The 21,788-nt window shown below is 44.1% G+C and overlaps 2 protein-coding genes across 4 annotated transcripts in view; one reads left to right on the forward strand and one right to left on the reverse strand.

Annotated features, from left to right (window-relative positions):
• LOC146986056 (GTPase HRas) overlaps positions 1 to 21,788 on the forward strand; it is a 236,183-nt gene that overhangs the window by 161,756 nt on the left and 52,639 nt on the right. The gene's annotated exons all lie outside the window — the stretch shown is intronic.
• rassf7a (Ras association domain family member 7a) overlaps positions 5,825 to 21,788 on the reverse strand; it is a 35,718-nt gene continuing 19,754 nt past the window's right edge. For all 3 annotated transcript variants that reach the window (XM_085779642.1, XM_085779643.1, XM_085779641.1), the window contains exons 2-6: positions 12,167 to 12,381; positions 10,224 to 11,152; positions 8,075 to 8,249; positions 7,862 to 7,969; positions 5,825 to 6,134 (exon numbers count right to left, since the gene is read on the reverse strand). In XM_085779642.1, the coding sequence (XP_085635768.1) occupies positions 6,103 to 6,134; positions 7,862 to 7,969; positions 8,075 to 8,249; positions 10,224 to 11,152; positions 12,167 to 12,269 (1,347 nt within the window). In that variant the 5' untranslated portion in view covers positions 12,270 to 12,381 and the 3' untranslated portion in view covers positions 5,825 to 6,102. The remainder of the gene's footprint in view (positions 6,135 to 7,861; positions 7,970 to 8,074; positions 8,250 to 10,223; positions 11,153 to 12,166; positions 12,382 to 21,788) is intronic.

Raw genomic sequence — 21,788 nt, forward strand, 5'->3', positions numbered from 1 at the left:
AATCAAAATTAGGATAAAAAAAAACTTGATATCACTTCCATTACAATAACACAATTGTCCATAAAGTCTTTAGATTCATGGACCAAAACTCAAGACAAAGAGACAGCTTTATTTTTTTATAGAAATTTTGCTCCCAAAACAGTCTCAACTTCTGGCCCTTTGGCCCATGATGACATGATTGCACCACATTATTTCTGCAGCTGCACTCTCCTGTTCTACCACATCCCAAAGGTGCTCTACTGAATTCACATCTGGTGACGGAGGAGGCCACTGAAGTTCACTGAATTCACTGTCATGTTCATGGAACCATGTTTGAAATTGCTTCTGCTTTGTGACATAGTGAGCTTTCATGCTAGAAATGAAATTCTAAATTGGTCATAAAGGGGTGCACATGGTCTGCAAGGTGCACCCAAACCAGTGGGCTACACTATGAGGAGTCTGGACTGTTGACACAATCAGGTTGGGTCTATGTTCTTGATGCAACATTGTGACCCAACCAGATTCTTCCAGGACCAGGAAATATTTTTCCAGTCCATATGCTGCTCTGTACTGGAGAGCCTGTGCGCATTGCAGCTTCAGATTTCTGTTCTTGGCTGAGAGGAGTGAAACCTGATATGGTCCGATAGCCAATCCACCAGCTCAGTGGTTCAACATGTAGTCTACACTGTGAGATCCTTTTCTGATCACATAGTTGTAAAAAGTGGTAACCTATCTGTCACCAGCCAGTCAGAATATTCACTCTTATTATTAACACAGTCTGCTTGTCCACAGAACTGCTCCTCGCTGAATGTTGTTTTTGTTTGTTTCTTCAGCACAATTCAGACAGAGTAATAGTGGCTTCCCAGTCATTTCAGCATAAGCAGTCTGTCTTACACCACCACCAATCATGCAAGGGTTTTCTAAGATCACATTTGTCTCTATTCTGATGTTTGATGTGAAAAACTAACCTGAGGCTTCAGACCTGACACCTGCGTAACAAATTAGATAATTGCATGAATAAGCAAGTGTACAGGTGTTTCTAATTAAGAACCCAAAGAGTGTTTACACAGTAGCCTACCTCACACCTCAATCAATTGAATGTGACATTATTGCAAACCACAAGGAAAACACAAACATACATACGTTTGTGTTTTCCTTGTGGTTTACACACTCACACATTTTGGTTCAAATTCAATTCAATTATTAACTGATCTAGAGGTGAGAAGGTGTAAGCTGTTCATCATAAATTGTCATAAATCCACTAGTGAAACATTAATCAAACATTTTAAAACGCCTGGTAAATCTGACAGAGTTATTATAATATAAATAAAGCAACAGAAGTTATTCCCGGGTGTCAAAGGGGTCACACATAAAGGCAGACAGTGAGTAGAAACCAATACAAATGTCGCCCCCCAGTGGCGACTTTGACTATATCAATCTCAACTGTTACATAATACACTGTAATCCTGATTTGTTGCTTTACATGTCATGGGGTTATGTGTATCCTGGCTGTGAATAATCCTACACCTATTGGGCTTTGTCTCTCAGTCAAAAACCGATCAGAGGAATATGCCTATCTATAACAAAAAAAGAAGTTGTTAGATAACATTCTGGAAACAAAGAGGGAACATCATGTCCCAGTTGACAAGTTCAAAATGGGGTCATTCACATGTTACGATTTTTTTTATAAATCAGACAACATGTAGCCTATTTATTTTCTTTTAGTTAACAATGACAAAATCAAATTAAAAAGCTGTTTTAAAAAAACGATATCTTCCTATTTGGTAGGCTATAATATGCTTATTGTTCTTTAATTGAACATTTAATATGTTCTCTAATTAAGTTCTAAGCACCTAACTTTATTTTCATTTGCTGTTAAAATATAAAATAGTGGGAAAAGTGTCTTCAAATCGATGTGAGACAATTTGTTAATGATGTCAGGGAGTCCCTCAACTCTCACTCCGTAAATTATTTAGAGTTCATCATCGTCCTCCTCCTCCACCTCCTGGTCGTCATCATCAGATCAGACTGTCATGCTGCATCCTTGGTACGTGCACAGCCACACTCTGCTCATGGCAACACTGTACACAAGTAAGCCGAGTTCAACCACTTCACACTGTAGGGGTAGGGGGGGTCCTTTGTCAGAGGGGCTTCTACGGGGTTTATCGCACCTCTGACGGCGGCTGTGACACATAATGCCGGGGATATGAGAGTGAAGGAAAGTTTGTCGCGGTTGCGTTTGCGATAAATAATCTGTCGGGACGGGAAACTGTTTACAGGAGAATGGTTTGTTCCTAATGTACGACGTGCAAAACTGAACGCGCCGCACCCCAACTATAACTCTAACAACCAACCGGACGTGCTGACCTCTCAGAGCCCGCCCCCCGCGGGTTTTGATTGGACAACCCCCTGCGCTGGGCGTGTCGTTCCACTCCAACTCGGCGTCTCATTGGTTTAACACGACGCCGCTCTCCTCTTAATTTGCATAACCAGGTCGGGTTGCAGATGCAGGGGAGTGGGCAGGGAAGGGGTAGTGCAAGTGAACTCAACTTCTGCGTCGGTGTAGGCTATACTATATTCTTAAATGCACCTAACTTTAATCATGCAGTGTGATAGCTCTCAGAGAAAAAACAATCTGGATGTGTGGATGGATGTCAGACAGGCTCCTGGGAGCGAAAATGAAAGATTTCTTTGCTTTAAAAATTATTCCAAAAGAAAACTTGGTAAGTAGCTCCCTTTATCTGCCACTATTCTTTATTCCGTCTATATGGTGGGGAGGGATAGGCCACGCACTGTGTATCATGATGTGTCATTTTTCTATACATTTATTTTCATTTGTCAAATTGGTGGTAATTTAAAACTTTTTTTTATAACAAATGAAATTCGAAAGCATTTGGATGTATTTCGCTGGCTACATCCACAAATGGTGACCTGAAGCCAGCTGTAATTTATCATTCTAGAGTACAGTTTGTTACAGTGATTGGACAATATGGTGGATTGAATATGATCTGTCAATTTAATGAAATTGTTATATAATTTCTGTGTTTTATCATTTTTTGGAAACAATGCAATTTAAGTGGAAGTGATTTGAATAGAAGCCATAGGTCGACTCCACTCTTCATGTTGACTATGTGTGATTTATTACTGTCTTATCACACGGCTTTTGTGTGTGTGTGTTCCTCCACAGATTGTGAGCGCTTTTGGGGGCTGCCACTATAATGTGTGAGATCTAAAAGCAGGTAAGCCACTGACTAACGCACATTGTGCCAGTTGTCAATTCCACTGTGCGTGTGACAGCGGCTAACCTGGTTTTGGGAGTACCTCTCATTTCTTTTTTGATTCGTCCAAGACAGACCTATCTACAAGCACCCCCCCACCCCACCCCACCCCCCCTCTTTGACCATGCCCTGTGCACATTGCCGGGACAGGCCTGCTCTACATGACTGCCCTCCCAGTGGTCTCCATGTGTATTGTAGCTTACTTCCTCCTATGTGCACACACTGTACCTTATTTAGGACCAAGTGGGGTTTTTTTGTGTGCATTGTCTCCTATGGAGCCGACCTCTCTAATGCCACCTACTGTCAAGACTATTGGTGAGTGTTTTGTTTCAGTTTCAGTTTCATCTGTGTGTGGTTTAGTCAGGATAATCATTCTCATAACGATTTTTTCACTATTTGAGGTCAGGGGCCCTCCAGAGGTTCCAGGAGGCCCTTCAGTAAGAAAAGAAAAAGAAAAAGAAAAGAAAAAGAAAAAGAAGGCGCACTAGAGGAAGTTCTTGTAACTCAGCAGTGTATAGCACAAATCTGGGCTCTTAACTAAGAAAATCACAATAAGTTGTATCCATTGTGTATGTGTGTGTAAAAAGTATCCCTAAAGTAAAGTTTCTACTCAAATCAACTGTGGCATCATGTATCTTGTTTTGTTTTAAAGTGTAATTCATTTCTCAGTATCAGTCAGGCTGTTGTATTACCATCAGTGCATACAGTCATTGTGACACACAGGAATAGATAAGTGCAGTATGTCAGACTCATTAACTTGTTGCGGCATTAATCATCATCGCAGAAATGTGGACGTGCAGATCCTCACTCACGTCCACATGGAGGAGGTTTTTTTTTTTTTTTTTCCACTCCCTGTTATAAATATTGATCAGTTTGCTTCTCGAAGTGAGATCAACATTGTACATTCATCCAAAAACCATCTGAAGCTAGATAGAGATGGGGGGCACCACTGTATGAGCAACAATAATTATTTCAATTCAATGTCCTAATTAATAATCATAATATGTTAATGTCCCGTTTATGAGATCTGACTCCTCTGGGTTTATGAAGGGGGTGAAGTTGGACAGATTTCACTTTTCATGAATGAAAACTGGACTGGAAAAAAAACAGATGCCTTAGGTCGTCAGAAAATAAACAATTAGTGTTAAAATTCAGTATGAATTTGTTTTCCTGACACTGCTGTTACCCAACAACTCATGTGGCATGCAGAGAGATGTGTGTGCGTGTGTAGCATCGCTCTTGTCCACAGGCAGGCGTCAGTGTTGCACCAGATCCTGAGCTTGTCCAGACAGTAGGAACTAAACAAGGATTTGAAGCTTATCTATCTCCTGCCAAGCCAGACAGCTCTAAAGCTTCTCAGTGTAATCCAATTCTACATAATTAATCATAATATCTAAACTGGCCGTCTCATGTACTTCTTCTTAATTCTAAACACATGATCAGAAGTTAACAGCAGTGGCACAAAGTGAAAATGGTTGATAAAAAAAAGACAATCACATATTTTTGATGGTTTTTTTTATATATGTTCATTCACTGGAATGTGCCTTGTTGAGGATTTTACCTGGCGAGTGTCAGCAGATGAGTGTATTTATAGAAATCCACAGGGTTCCAGTCCGGGGGTTAGCCAGAGCGCTAGGGAAACTCGCGTCACTCAGTGTGTGACAGCCAGCCAGCATATTTACTCTCCAGGGTAAACAAACAGGAAAGGGGTGGAGGACAAAAGTGTTGTGCAGAAGCCTGTAGTTGCGCAGTTGTGTGTTTACACTGTACCCGGGAGATTTTCTTTTTTTTTTCTTCTTTTTTTTTTTGGGACAGAATATAACCAAGGAATGAGTAGTTTTGACGTAAGTAAGACATTGTTGAGAGATAGTGTCCACTTAAACTCAGGGGTGAAGTCCATAGTGTTCTCCTCCTATAAAAGAACTTTGTCTCTTTTCACTTATTGAAAATATGTAGCACTAGTAGCCTACTTAAACCAAGGTCTCCTCTTGTACTGAAGCTTTACAGTAGTATAATGTAATCATAGAAAAAATAGAGGAGACTCATTACATTGGTTTAAGGAACTCAGCAACAACGTACATTTTACAACTAAATGGGTCATGTTTCTGAAATGTTCATAAATCTGCTGTGCCTATGTGTCTTTATTGTCATGTGTTATACATAAACTGTGTTACATCACCCGTGACAACAGTAGCCCTGATGCCAGGATGTTTGCCACATTTCCCTCTGCATCCAAGCATGCTCTTGGTGAACTTGCAGTCGTCTGTGAATATCAGCTTTAAAAATGCCCAGGAACGATTGTGCGGCATCTTAAGACCCGTTCTAGCACAAGCAAAGAGGACAGCATCCATATTCCAGCACCTATAATATATTCATAATGCATTTCACATAGGAGCTCTATGGCAGCGTAATTTTTAGAAAGTGTACAGTGGTGTGTGAATTATTTACAGAGGGTACTACTGCAGATGAGCTGCGCCTTTACTCAGAGCTACTGTGTCATTTAAAGACGGATGAATATAACTAAATGGGGGTATTAAAGGGTATTAAAAAAAAAATTCCACAAAAGATTATCTAAAACACAATACACATTTTTATTATATTTAAATACATAGTAATAGTAATAATTTCTCTAGGTAAAAGGTTTCTAAATTATTTTACATTTCATACAGATACATTGCAGTGTTTAGAGTAGCAAAACTCTGTAAATATATTTGTCTTATGTATGTACACAGTATGTATATCATGGTAGCTGAATAATGATAAGAGTTACAAAGAAAGAGGTCAAATAAAGAGGTGACGGTGACAGAACAGTGAACAAGTTTCCCTTGGCCCTGTGGTCCATGTTTTATCTCCATGACGACTCTCGGGATGTCAGGACTGCAAGACACAAAAATAAGTGGGGATGATGATCCCTTTGTTTGGAAAACACTTTTCTGCTACAGACACAGCAGGTGAGAGAGACCTGGCTCAAGTCAGAAATGCACACATGCCTATGAGAAACACAAGGTGACACAAGACCAGTCACTGGGTTGTTGACCCGTTGAGGTGTTTTTTGGACTTGGACTTGAAGTCTTGTGGTCAAGAATAGCATTTTGAGACAGAATTGTTTCTACTATAACAAGCACTGAGACGTGTGTCATCGCTAAAGTAAGGAGAGGTTGTAATAATCCCCACAAAGAACACAGCAGAGTGTAAGGAGGAGGAGGTGCACACGCAAACACACGTCACTTTGACCTGTCAGCATAATACAAAGACATATAATGACATGCTAAGTGCTACGATACAGTAAATATTGGTTTAGGTGGTTTGAATGGCCAAATGTGAATAACGAAGCGAAGAGGAGGGTCAAAGCACAGAGCACGACAGCATCCCTTACTCGCTTGATGACTGTTATTAGAACTTAGGTTTAGTTAGATCATCCTAAATCTACAATATATTGAGGTACAATGCAAGTTATGACAGGTCAAATGTTAGGTGTGATGACAAGCAAAAGAACCAGATGCATCCATCCCAGTGGAAGAAAAGAAAAAAAAAATGCTGTAACAAACCCATGGCCCTGTGGCACTACTTTTTTGAAATGTATCTCCTCTTTTAGCACAGAGCTTGACAAAAATAGACTGGCAAAAAAGCTGCAAGCTCCTAAAAATAAGTTGCACTGACTTCAGAGCGGGAGCAGAAAGAGAACAGTAAGATACATCTCTCTGTAGGCAAACAAGGGCCAAGGCTTTACACAGGATGAATATGAATGGGACAGTGCAATACATATTGTTTTTTTGTTTGTTTTTTTTGCAGAGCCCTCCATGAAAGGCTCTTGCTCTTTGGAAGTCAAGCATCACCAAAGTACAAGGCATTGTATAGATACAACCCCCATCACGTAGAAACCGTATCCATACATAAAAAGGCAAACTGAAATGACATTGGTCTCGTATCTTTCCATGTCACGTTTATAAAAAGCAGTGCTACAATCAGAATGTCTGCTACAGTCATTCCCCCCGGGGCCATCGCTCGCTGTGTTTACATGGAGATACAGTGAAAAGCAGCTGTCCGCAGAAGATTGTTGACTCGAGGGTGGGGAAGGCCACTCTGTATTACAGAGGGTGGTGGTGGGGTGGAGGGATTAGGAGGAAGTTCCCAAGTGCATTAAAGTATCACAAAAGCAGTTACTGTTAGTCCAGAAGCAAACGGTGAGAGAAGAGGAGGTACGGGGATTAGAGGCAAAATGAAAGCACAGACAGACCCAGAGCTTTAAAGAGTTAAGGAACATATGAGGAGATGCAAAGAGGAATGCGGAAGATTAAATCAAGTGTGTAAAAAAAAAAAAAAAAAAAAGTTAGGGGGACATGAACCAGCAGGGGACTGACAGTTAGGTGCAGAAGAAAAGATTTTCAGCCTTTAAAAGGAAGAAGCAGGGACCTCCACCACTGCAGATGCTTCTTTCACTACCCCACACCAAAAAACAAAACCAAAAAAAAACAAACTCAAGCTGGGGGTAAAGAGGGGGGGGGGGAGTAAAGGGCTCTGGGACCAGGGGGACGGGGGGACGGGCAGGAGAGGAGCAGAGCAGGATGGACTCGGAGAAGCAGCAGGGTCTCACACATACACACCCTCAGGGTTGAGACTGGACACGAGAGGGTTTTGCAGGTTGCGTGGATGTCCCAGGAACTGTTTGGCGGTGGGACGAGGCGGCGATTCCATTAGCGACACACTGTGGCCTGAGAAAGAGACAGAACAGACGTATGCGTTTAGAACAACAACATGCAATGAATGCTGCGTAAAAGACTCAACTTCTGTTTTTCTTTTTTTCTTTTTTCCCATACTTCCGTTCGTGTATCCCTCTTGCAGAAGATGTGCGAGTTCTAACTGCTCTAGCTGCTCCTGAAGGTCTGTGCGTGACTGGCTGTGCGCCGGCAGGACACCTGTCTGTTGAATGAACTGCTGCAGGTTGCACTGCCGCAGCTCCTTGTTCAGCTCCTCCAGCTCATCCTGTTTGGCCTGAGATGGGAAAAGAGCGGCGGTGAGTGAGTGAGGAAAACAAGTGACAGCCCAGAGCTCAGCCAATCAGCCACTCACTGACTCACTCAACACTATCACCTCATTTGCCTGCACACAGATGCGGGGAACAGCATATGAAAACGAGACTGAATTATATCAGGCAAGATTTGAATGAAAATGTTCTGGTGTGTATTTATAAAGAAATACTTCATCTTGCCTTGAGGTGACATTACTTTAACTGGAACTGCGAAGTGTCCTCGCGCCACAAGAGGGCAGTACAGCCTACGAGTCTAGTTTCTTACATGTGAAATGTCATTATGCTACAATGAATCATCAAAGTTGCACAACTACCATCAGCAGTTTTTCTGATTCCTTCAAATTCCAGCAGCCCGGGGCACGCTCATAAATTCTTAGCAATGCTCATTTCCCTGCTGTGTTTTTAAGTTGTCTTAACACACCACATGCCACAGAGATATCCACTGTTGGGATCTTCCACGGAGACAGGAGTCATCATCATCACCTCTGCACCCACAGATTAAACTCTAATGTACACAAACAGGCCCAGTCAATCAGTCTTAATCAACGATCCATTCACGTTTTAATCAATGTGTCTGCTCACAGCTACGCCACGACTCCAGAGCTTGTGTGTGTGTGTGTCTGTGTTGTGCATGTGCGTGCTTGTGTGTGTAATAATTGATGGTGGACGGAGGCATCTGCTGAGGCAGTTCACACCTGCAGGTCTGCCTCCATTAGCTTAATGACAGGAATGCTGCGCTCATCACCACCACCACCTACTCTTAAACACTCTGCTGACAGCCTGGACCGATCGGCTCACCCATGACTGACACTGCAAAACATCAACCCTCCCCCTCCACCTTCCACTGCTCCCCATTGAGATTTATTACACCGTTTTATTCTGCCAGCATTGACACGTTATTCACAGGAAATAAAAACATCTTAAGTCGTTCCTCAGACAATCACAGCTTGGCTGCCTCCGTGATTCCATTTTAGATTACAAACACTTGCATGTTGTGACACGGCGGTAAAGATACTGTGTGAGTCACACACACACCCCCCAATGACGATGACTGACTCTAGAGCAAATTAGCTTATGATTATGTTTTGATCTATTTTGCTAAAGTCCAGTGGACTGAGAACGGGACACATTCGATCGGTCGGTCCTGACGGTTTCAGCTTACGAGGACGGTGAAACTCTAGACTGCAAAAACATTTTCGGTGTGCTCTATGCCAAACGCCAAAATTAAAAGAGGTATTCAATTTTTCTTCCGTTCCCTTGGCTGGAACGAGTCCACATCAGCTCTGTGAAGTGAATACCTCGGTCTCAGGTTTCATTTGAAATATGAGGAAACTCATAAAAGTTTCACTTCAAAACTGGTTCAGGCTTTTTATTGATACAGCTGCATCTATGACAACCACGAAATGTAAACAAATGACAACGCCACAAACTATGAGGAGGTGAGTGCAATAAAAAGGGGCCTTTGTTCTTCTACCAATCATTCCTCTTTAATCTTTGTTTTCATGCACACGGTACAAAAATAAGAAGTTATCAGTCAGTGTGATATAAACACCATTAGCAACCACGTGTTTAGAGGATGCATGCAAATTGACACCTGCCAAACCAGTTCAGCTAGACTGTAAATAGTCACACAATAACACATTTTCATCAGTTCAGTTAGGATTATGAGCGTACAGCATTCATGTCTTCAGTTTTATTTTTTCAAATGTATTTCTATATCCAAGTACTACAGTAAAACTGGAGCTTTTTTTGTTACTCATGATTTCTTTTCCCTTTTGTGAGTGTCTCTGCACTGTCATGTGTCTGCTGCAGTGTGAAGGTAGGAGAGGGATACAGGTTTTACAGTATGAATACAAGAGGGTCTGCGCTACACCCTGCAGATGGCGATGCATTTGGATTTACAGCCCTCTCTCCAGAACCGTGACCTCTCTCCTTACCTGCAGCAGAGACTCCGCCTTTCCCAGAGCCTTGTCAGTCTCAGTTAGATGCTCCTCCAGCTCCGTCCCCTGCCTCTCCTGGCTCTGGAGCTCTGCCCTCGCGGTGTCGAGGGACTCCTCCGGCCCGTTGGCTCTCCCCTCCGCCTGGCTTTCCCGTTGGATCTCCTGCTCGAGCTGAGCGGAGCGCACCGAGAACTCGTGGAGCCGCCGCCCGCAGTCGTCCAGTTTGGCGTGAAGCTCCCCCAGCTTCCTCCTCATCCCTCGCTCGTTCTCCATCTCGGCTTGAAGCTCCTGCTCCCAGTACTGCTCATGAGCGAGTTCAGCCTGGTTCCTCCGCATCACTTGCTCGAGGGTGTCCACCTCTTCCTGCAAACGAGCGTCAGACACCGGTGAGGGACAGGGAGAGGGGTAGGGCCGATCCCAGGTATGCGAGTCCCTCTCTAGCGCTTCTAGCTGGACCTCCATGGCTCTTAGTCTCTCTTGCTGCTGGAGAACTTTCCTAAAGACTTCATCTTTGGATGGGCCTATGGGTGGTGAAGGAGATGGGGATAGCACATGAGGGGATACGGGGCTGGGAGAAGGGGAGGGAGAGGCTCTCTGTTCCGGAGAGTCCCGAGGAGACCTCTTAAACTGTTTGGCTTTGGTTCTTGGAGAGGTCGATGGCCCCAAGTTAAAGGTGAGTGCTTTCTTGGGCTGGCTGCGTTTCGACGGATCTGGCTCAGGATGCTTGGGTAGCGGAGGTGGAGTTGGCCTGTCTTGTTTTGAGACGGGTCCGTCGCTGCTACTGGGGCCGGTGCGGCGGAGAAAGAACTGAACCTCACTGCCATGTTGGCCTAACTTAGCCAGAGACTCCAGAGGCCTCTCTGTGGCCAACAGCTGCCTCTCAGTGTCCCTAAGACGCTGGATCAAAACATAACGGCCCGTCTGACCTGAGGGCAGAGACAGAGAGACACAAAGAGAGTCTAAGTCAATAAATGTACCACAAACAACACAAATTAGAAAGTTGTATTGATGTATAGATAGATGTATCGGTAGATGAGATAGATAGATGTATAGATAGATAGATGTATAGATAGATGTATAGATAGATGTATAGATGTATAGATAGATGTATAGATAGATAGATGTATAGATAGATAGATGTATAGATAGATAGATGTATAGATAGATAGATAGATAGATAGATAGATAGATAGATAGATAGATAGATAGATAGATAGATAGATAGATAGATAGATAGATAGATAGATAGATAGATAGATAGATAGATAGATAGATAGAAATGTGTTACTTGTTACAGTCTTTTTTCCCTTTTCAGTGTAAGTACTCCTTTCACTGGATCTATACAAGTAATGCAATGTGTAGACATGACATCAGACTCATTATGATGATGCAGATACCTCCAAGTCTCTGCCTTTGAGGACTGGAATAAAAAGACTGCCGTGTAGGACTTGCACAACATGTAAAAATGTTCAAATAAATTGAAGTTTCCACAAGGACCTTGAAATTAGGACAAATCCTCCCTAATGACTTGGCAGGCAGCTCACTCATAGAAGGAGGAGAGCGCTAAATCTGGAGTTATGTTGTTCAATGCTGCTGCTTCATATGGCTTGAATAAAGCTGAAGGATATAGGGACAGAGAGCCGACTCAAATCCAAGCTAACCCTTTCCCCCTGGCAATTCGGCAGAGTTCTCCATTTGGGTCAGCGGATAATAAAAAAGGTGAGAGGAGCGGAGGATTGCTGAAACCCTGGCATGTGTAAGTACTCTTGTTTCGTCTGCATCAAAGTCTCATCGCGGGGCCGTTATCTAATCACTCAGTGCCTTCAGATAGACTGTCAAGCAGACGGGTGAGGTGCCAAGAAACAACAGCTTGGACACAGTTTTTTTTTCTTTTTTACAAAATGAAGAGACACAATGATTTCAGAGCTTGAAATACTCACCAATGGCCTGTGCCAAGGCGATGACCACATCCTGACAGGACGTCTCCTCAGATAAGCCGCACACCACCCGCACCACTCCGTCCACCCACACTTTGAGCTCCATGTGGGACCGGGGCTAAGGCAGGGCAGCGCAGCGCAGGGTTAAGACGGTCTTCAAAACAGGTCGCTTCAGCTTTTTTAGGCTCGACTCAGGTCAATGCTGCATGGCACTGGCTCTGTAACAGACAAAGAGCAGAGACACAGAGCTCAGAGGTGTGTCAATGAGACTGATGATTAATCCTTCCTGGTTGGAAGACAGTACTTTGGCGGATGAAGAAACAAAAAGCAACTTCCTATGTGTGATTGTTATCTCTCTTTGAATTGTAGATGGTAATTCTACCTCTACACATGACACAACCTATTATTAAAGTCAACATTGCGAGCCGTCACACACACACACACACACACACAGGTACCCAGCAGCACGCTTGTTTTGTGGAAACACCGGCTTCTATAGTGACGTCTGACATGTTCTTCGCAGAGTGAGAGCGTCGTTGAATCGGAAATTTTGACACTAGCAGCCGACGGGTAGGAGCAGTGTAGCATTTTGTAAAGTTCCTAGTGGTTAGTTAAGAGCCGCAGCAGTTATCTCGTGGACCTGGGAGCATAAATGCCAATCTGTAACCCAATTAAACGCTCTGCTGCCCTCCTTCAAAGCCGTTATGATAGCTTACTGCCGAGGGGAACGGACAGGGAAAGTGGAGCAACTCAAGTGTGTCTATGTTTGGAAGAGTGTGTTTGTGTGGGGAGAAATACATAGAAACACAGCGGGGGAAGAGGGAACAAGTGTGTGTGTGTGTGTGTGCTTGTGTGTGTGTGTGTGTTTGTGTCCCTGAGTTTGATCCGTCTCAGCAGGACCAGAACTGGGTCTTATCCACCTTCAGAGGGCAGACCAGTGGGTAGACTTTAAGACACGTCTGGGCAGCAGGTTTAACCTAAATGAATATCATTACGTTCGCCGCTCGCTCCCGCCTGTCTCTACTTTTATAGCTAAGCTTCAAAACAAGGTAATGAAATACCGCAGTGCTCATAAAAAAGTGAAACGCCTCGGGCAGTGGCAGGATTATCTGTACAACTTGGCACAGCGAATGAAACTTTGTAGCCTAGGTGGGTAAAAGACAACTCTTCACCCACCGTCAGACAGATGGTGTTCTCTTTCTGTCTCTCTCTCTCTCTCTACTTCTCAATGGGAGGTGTTTAACACTGAGCTCCACCATTATCTTGCCGCTCATTCAGTGCCTGGCTCTGCTCCACTGGCTGCCTATAGGGAGCTGCTCTGGAGGAATGCACTGACTTCATCTGCCAGCCGGAAGAATTCCTGCTTTTCTTAACAAAGCCCTCAGCCCGACCCCTCCTCTCCTCCCACCTCCCCTCCCTGCTGACCTGGCTGCCCCCGCGCCGCCACTACCACCACTGCTTCACTTGGTGTTTGGACGCCAAACACAAAACTCTGCTGGGGGAGCAACAACAGCACTATCTGATGTGGCAACAGCGTGGAAATGACACCGCATACAGAGAGAGGGAGTGACGGCAGACTGAACCCGCACCAGTAGATCACAGGAAACACATCGGAGATGGTGACGTGATGATCATCGCCGGAGGAAGAAATTCCTCAGTGCGATCCGAGCAGGGAGATTTCATTCCGGAGTGAAACTTGATGTGAAAAAAAGGGAGCGCTTATCAAAACCAAACAACAGAAATTGAAAAAGCAGCAGAGATGTCAACATTTCCCCTTTCAGAGGGCACAAAATGTTCTGTGATGGAGTACATAATTAAGCTGAACTGCATGAGTCACAGAGTAAGCAGAGAACCATTTACTTCATCTTTTTGAAAAAAAAAAAAAAAAGTGAACAGGAGGAGGAAATATTTTAAAATATTCAAGCCTCCACTAAAATGCTACTTTCCAGGCCTGAACCGGAATTGCCTCTTCTCCCTGTACGTCTTCATACCCTGGGGTGATGTGAAGAACATGTTTACAGAGCACAAACAGAGGTCAAACTCTAGCCTGTAGTGAAATGATCTACCCTATCTACTGAACTGAAGTGTTTTTTTCTTTTTTATGTCTTTCCAAGTTGTCGTATGCCACCGTAACAACCACATACATGAGAGGACAAACACAGCAAACAGTGTCACTCTCCCATGATGCTCATTCTCGTCCCTTCTGGCTGCTGAAATGTGATAATCTGCACCAACAGGAAACAAACAGGCCTGCGAGTCTCAGGTTGCCGTCTATTCTCTCCGTCGCAGGCGCAACAGCGCTGAGAACCAGACATCCGCCTGACCCCGCTCCCTTTCTCAGCACCGCTCTGGAGTCCAGTGTCACTTCTTCTGCTGATATACACACACAGAAAGAGTCACCTTTACATTGTTTGTGAGAGAAAAACCATGAAGCGTATCATTTTACGTGGACGTGCGAATGAAAAAAGGATGACCCTCAGAATATTTGTCTGCCAGTAAGTACGTCCACTGTCCAGGAGGACGGGAGGGAGGGTGACGAGTCGACTGCGGCACGTTCGGTTTCGGAGTCGTCATGCAAATGCCGTGGGCAAACAAGACTGCTTTTGCACATGTTGACAACACGCACACACCCATTTTAACACAAACCACTAAGATGGTCCCAATAAAACTCATTTCGCTCCACATGTCTGAGCCACACCCCGACAACCTCAGATCACCACCTCCCCTCTAAATAATAATAATCAAAAAAAAAAAAAAAGACATCCAAACTCCCACTTCTACTTTCGCCCACGCCCCACCCTCCCAGAACAACACAGGCCACAGTTTCAGCTGAAACTCTTTGACTCTCACATGTTTTCTCAAAGAAAGAAGAATAAGAAAAAAAGGACAATCCTTTTTAGGTAAACAACAAACTGAAGCAATCTAAAATCTCCAAGCTACAACACAATCTATATCCCCATGAAAAAAAAAAAAGTCACTTGAGGGGCTTGTCTGCTGAGTTGAAAACAGAAAAACAGACTAGTCATACAGTATGATGAAAGGGAGAGAAAGGGAGACAGTGAGGAAGACAGACAGTGAGCAAATGAGAAAAGGGGGAGAGAGAGAGAGAGACCAAAAAAAAAAAAAAATGAAAAGCTGGCAGATGGACAGATAAAGAGGGAGAGAGAGAGAGAGCGTGGTAGAGAAAAGAACAGTGATTGGAGCCATGTGCCGCTGCCTCTCTCTCTCTTCTCTCTCCCCTCTCATCATCACTCACCCATCCAGCTAACCCGCTTTGCGTCTTTCATCACCCTGTCTGTCCCTCTGTCTGTCTCCCTTCAATAACAGCCTCCCAGCTCCTCTGTGAATTCGACTCAAGGCAGAAGTGGTTAGCATCACAGCCCTGCAGACACACACACACACACACACACACACAGGGCATGATTTGGCTCGTCTGTGTGTGTACCACTGTGTGTGAGCAACAGCAGCGGGCTGTGAATTGATGGACCCTTTCTGGACAGGCAACACACGGAGAAGCTTGCTTATGCCAAAAAAAAAAAAAAAAAACTAGCACTGTGTATGCACAAGGCTTGAAAATAAACATCTGTGATGTGATCTGGCTGATTTCTTTTTTTTTTTTTTTTTTCCTTGATATGACTTTGCAGCACTAAAACAAACAGGAGACATCTGGTTCAGACAAGGATCTGGTTGGAGACGTGTAGAACATCTCCTCTCCACCTACGATTTTTGTTTTTTCTTACACGTTAGAATCCAAAAAATGCACGCAAAAGCATGCACAGACAAAGCCAAGAAGAAAAACCCACATACTCGACAAGTATTCACGCAGCTGGACGGACACACCCTTATATCAGAACTTCCTCTGCGAAGGTGTGTCAGTCAATTCTCTGTTAGTCATGAGCATCACTGGGAAACATCCATCAGAAAGTAAAAACTTGTCAGGAAAATTGCAATCGAGCTTTCTTAACGTAAGGTAGCCTCTCAACGCCTGAGCCCTTAGGCTACATGAAGGAGTACTGTACTGTGCTCTTACTGGGTGAGTAATGTATGTAGGGAAAATACACACTATGTACTCCAGTGCATTGGTCAAAGGGTGGGGTATGCATGTGTTCATGTACGAGCGTGTATGTGCAAGTGTGTTTGAAGGTATACAAGCCTATCTTTATGAGAGGCTCCTCCAGGCCACAGCCATTACTCTGCTATCTCTGCAGCAACAGAAGTCTAAAGGAACAATAGCGGGGTAAAAGGGCAGAGTGTGCACATCACACATTCATTCAGGTTTGAAGAACAGATGGATACACAAACACAAAAAACTAAAAAAAAAAAAAAAAAAAAGGGTAAAGAAACAGCAATCTGTATCAGTATCAGCAGGGGAAAAGAAGCTGGTGGCTAAAGAGCACATAATGAGTTAGAAATCACTGCTAGAGGACAATGAACAGTGGTGGGTGAAGCTGCGTCCTCTCTCTGTGCCACTCTGCTCCAGGTTGGCAGGGACACGCAAACACTCAAAGAGCCAGTAACACGCTGGCACCGGGCAGCCCCGGTCTCATCTGTACTGCAGAGACGCTATTGTTGTCCTGGTTCCACACTCAGCAGACAGTGTTGTCTCTTTTGTGGCCTCTGGCATCGCTGGCTCGCCGGGGCCACGCCAGCTTTTACTGCCATTCCGCTGTGTCCACATGTTACCACTGATAAAGCTAATAAAAGGCAAAACAGATACTTTTTTTTCTGCCCTCTCTTGCCTTGTGTTTTGCATTCTTTATTCCTCCTCCTCCTCCTCCCTATCCAGCGCTTCAGTCGACCAAGTGAGCTAAGTTTATGTGCTCAAGGACCAATGAGACCAAAAACACACAGAATAAAAAGTCCATAACGTGCCGAAAGTTAAAGGCAGCACAATAATTATTTGTTGTCATTAAAATTTGCCCTCTGTGGAAATCTTGTAACAAATCACATGAGTCTAAGTTACTTCTTCATTACACAGCAAGGAAAAGATAAAACATCTAATGTCCACTGGACTTTGAGAGATGTAACACACACAGACACACAATAACTGTTTAAAATACCTACGCACAAGTCTGAATTTTTTGAAACAAGTATCCAAGTGAAGAAACAAAGTGGGGCAAAGAGCGATCACAAGCTCTGCTCAACTCCACACATCTCCTTCCAGGAAATCAGAAGTCTCCCTAAAAGTAACAGTCGCCTCCAGGGCCCATCTCAATCACACAGACAGCACACGAAGAACGTATTTGGAGAGATGCTTTACGTGACATTAAAAGCACTGACAGGCCCAGCCTGGTAGCCTCATGTTTTTATCTGTTCATAAAGACGGACTTGCTCTTGAAATTCCCGAAGAGTTACCGGCAGCTCCGTAAAAAATTCACTGTGACCCGCGTGCAGGGGGTGGTTATCAGCAGGACTCCAGCTCCTGTGGTCAGAGAGCAGGAAGTGATCAACTGGGCACATGAGGAAAACAGATCAAAGATCTGAGAGCTTCTATTAGACGCATTAAAATGTAAACACATCTCTCACGAGACAATTTGCTTTTATAGTATCTCACAGTCAAATGCTGTCATAATAAAAGTCGCGGCAGGATTATTTATTCTGTCTGGGAGGTGCCAACAAAACATCAGACAGCAGTTGGGTCGCTTTGTGGTACACGATCAACTTCTGTGGCTGCTGCTGTTTTTTTAAAACGGTAGCTGGGTTATGTGTGATCTGGTTTTGTGCTGGCAAAACAACATTTAATTTGCATGTAGACATTGGTGCCCTCTTATGTGTTAAAGTGTGTATTTCGCTATGACAGTGACTGTGATGCATCATCCACTTCACAGTGGAGGGCCAGGCTGCAGCAGGCTCTCCAGACACACTGCTTGGTAATTAGACTCAACGGTTGCCTGGTTTCCTGCTAACGGAGCTTCACTAAGGCTTCTACACACCTGATGAATAATGCATTTTTTCACAGCACATTAATTTGGAAAAATATTTCTCGGAACAAAGTCCAAATGCTTGTGACTGACTACCTCTTTGAAAATCTCCCCACCCCCCCTCCTCTCTCTCTTCTCCTTCAAATGTGTCTATAGTTTATTGACATGCTAATGACTCAGCGCAAAGGAATCAGCAACAGCACTAATAAGCTTTTGTTGCCATACTTACATACAGGGATCTGTCGCTGAAGCCTTCAGCCTTTCTCCATTATAATGATTGGCTCGTCCAAGTGTGAAATCTCAATGAGACGGGATCAGCGGTTCATTAACACAGGGGACATCATTGCCTCCAAATCAAGGGCAAATATGGGTAGCGTAGTATTTACAAAAGAAGAGGCTTTGCTGTGAGATTGCAAGCCGATATCGCAGATCACTTGAACAAAATGGGATTATTCTATGATTTACTTCTAGATCTCACGCACAGTCACCAAAAGATGTGTAAAGCCTACGCATGTAATTGGTGACTGATGGGCGGGAGCTTAAAAGGTTAAAGTCCATTGCTCCGCTTGATCTGAAGCAGACCTGGACACGGCCTTTCCGACTCTCACCTGTGGCTGTCACTACCACTGCAGACACAGTGTGTAAAACAGCACTTAGTGTGAAATCCCAGTCACCATGAATCACCAGCAGCACTTCCACAGACAGATGGCGACCTGGCCTGAACTACACCAAAGAACTAAAGAGGGAAGGTATGAGGAAAAAAAAAAGCCTCTCATCTTTACATAACCTCAGTTCTTAAAGTGCTTATAAAGTAAAAGTTATTCTGCTTCGGAAATACCCTGGCACACTTTTGAATTCCAGTGAAAGGCCGTAAGGTGACCACAATAGTTTACACAAGTCAAGTACTGCTACATTATTCATCTCAACCGAGAGAAAAGACTTACTCATACCTGGTTTGCACGGGTTCACTTGTTCACTTCGACCCCGGACACTGAGCGGAGGCGAGCACATTAGAGACCAGGAATTTGTTTGCGCTGACTCATGGATACACCCACAGAGCCGGCAGCTAATGGTGAGAATGATAATGCAGGATTGCACATAGCCTGTTGAAGGCCGGGCAAAGCCGGCCTCCGCCGAGAGCTGGGCTCAGGATGAGTGGTCTGGCTGCCTGCAGGCTGAGCCCTGTGAGCACAGGAGTTTGTATTGTTGGGGTGAGCCGGGGAAGAAGGCTCTCAGACTGCTGATGGGCACCCATGTGTAATCATATACTCCCGACCTGACTCAGCAGTGCTTGCCAGGGAAGGAAATCATCGCTCCGTTCCCAAGCCAAACCCGTTGTGCAACATACAGATTGAATAATACGCATAGCTTGAATACATGAGCACATACATTAAACCAAGCACTTCACAAAGCATACACTCGTGTAGATACGGGTCAGGAGCTTCAGTTCACGTTCACGTCGACCATCAGAATGTGTGGAAAACGGGATCTCAGTGAGTTTATATATAGACTGAGACACATCCAGTTATCACACAGACAGCCGAAATAATATATTACGTGGCTGGAGCATAGACGACAGACAGACAGACAGGCTGGCTCAAACTAACTCATGACACCTAATTTTGTACAACGGCGACATGTGACCGTAAAAAGTGAACCCGCTAATTTAAAAAAAGGACAAAATTTACGCACAGAACATTTAAGTGCAAAATAGTAACTTCCAATTAACCAACACATGCAATTTTATAGTTGTAGCGCGCGTGTGGCTGCTCCATTCTGGCTTCATGTGCATGCGTCACAGAGTGAGTCAGGAATGCCATGGCCTCCAGTGTCACAGGGTTGAAGCTAAACTCATTAGTAATTTAAAGGTCGCTTCCATGTCTTCTCATATCAATTATTCACTTCTATTTTTTGTTTTCTTTTTTTTTTGCAAACTTAGATTCTGGAGGCAAAATCCCAAATAAGAAAAGGTTTGTCGCGGTTAAAACCATCATGCTATCATAGGAAATCAAATCCAACACAGAGCAGAAAAGAAGACACTAGTCGATTCAATCTAAACAACTGAGTAATTTAATTCACACAGCTGCTTAGACGACAGAGGCACTGAAGGAGGCCTGTTTTGTCAGTGACTGAGACTGGTGTTTCATCATATTTTAATTTCATGCAATCCGTGATGCAATATACACTTGCCAGTCCTCATCTGAGCTGAAGGGAATATTGCCATTAGCATGCCCAAGGAAAAAAGAAAATCAATGTGTTGCTGCAAAGAAAAATGGCAAACAAGAGAGTTCAAAGCCTCACACCTACATCATCCGCACGCAGCTCGCTCTGTCACGTCACGAGCTGCAGTGATACACGAGTGAAGTTCAGTCGCTGGCCAGGCGGTGATCAATCCGGGAAAGAGCAGGTGCACATTCTTCAGCGGGGTTGTAACAGTAATATAGGAAGGAAAATAGAAGGCTCACACAAAAAAGAAAACACTGGCCCCGTCTGCTGAATGGATGTTTTCACAGATGAAAGTTAAGAATTCCACATGGTTTCCTCCCAAGACATCAATCTGAGGTACGCGGGCCGTTCACACAAACTTACTACTACACACAACCGCTGCAGCCAAAGCAGTCCATTCACCTCTGGATTAGATTAGATTCGACTTTGAAACCGAAAGCCAAACTTCCTGACGGTGACATTACTGAAACAACTGTCGGGAAGTTTCAAAAGAAAAACCACGGGCTGCTGTTCAGAGTAACATGTTGCTTCATCGCTAAGGTCAGTCTGCTGTGCAAAACATGTCTTCTCACACTCTCCCAATATTTACCTAGGGAGTTCCAACATACAGGTCCTTGGAGAGAGAGAGGGATACAGGTAAACACAGTGGAACAGCGTGACAGACCGTGAATCAGCCTGTCAGTGCGCGTGGCTGCTTGCGTGCGCGTGTCGACCTTCAGGTAACCTATCGCACCATGACCATGTTACAGACTGATAAGATGTAATCTTTTTGTAACCATGAAGAAGATTCATTCCGCAAAAATGTTATTGCATCTCCTGTGTGAGTGCAGTGGGGGCATTTAAACAGGAGAAGCGCTGTGGAATGTGCGGTACGTCATAAAACTGTGAACTTTAGTCAATAATGAAGCTTTTGTATTGTCAGCTCTCTCACATCCACATGAGCTCACCTGGAGGCCAGGTATTCTAGTCAAATTCTGAGCAAACACCTTTAGTTAGTTCAGTCAAATATAACTTGAGCTGGGTATGTAACTGTTCAAATTGTCAATATTTGGAACAAGGTTACAAAAAAAACTGTGTGCCAGCTTTTGCTACGTGACATTATAGTCAGTCCTGCACTGTATGCACACATGCAAAATACGCAAAAAGTAAAAAGGCTTGAATGTGTTTGTATTGCATGTGGATCACAAGGCTTTGGGTGGGCCTTGATTTACAGTTTGATGGGGAGGTGCCACACATGGCTCTCTCTCTCTCTCTCTCTCTCTCTCTCTCTGTCATTACCCTGGAGAGGAGGAACGATCACACCTATCAGCGGAGAGGATGTGTGGACAGTCCAGATGAGTAAGGAAAAAAGGTAGGAGGAGGCCAGGGTGCAGATTTATAGCCGATTCCCAGTACCCTAGGAGAGCACCTTTGGGACTAAATAAGACAGTATATCTGTCTGAGTCACCCCCCCCCCACCCCCCCTCCCCTCTCCCCAG

The sequence above is a fragment of the Trachurus japonicus genome, chromosome 6 (genome assembly GCF_045865225.1).
Source record: "Trachurus japonicus isolate A0001 chromosome 6, Traja_1.0".
In the NCBI taxonomy this organism is placed as follows: Eukaryota; Metazoa; Chordata; class Actinopteri; order Carangiformes; family Carangidae; genus Trachurus; species Trachurus japonicus.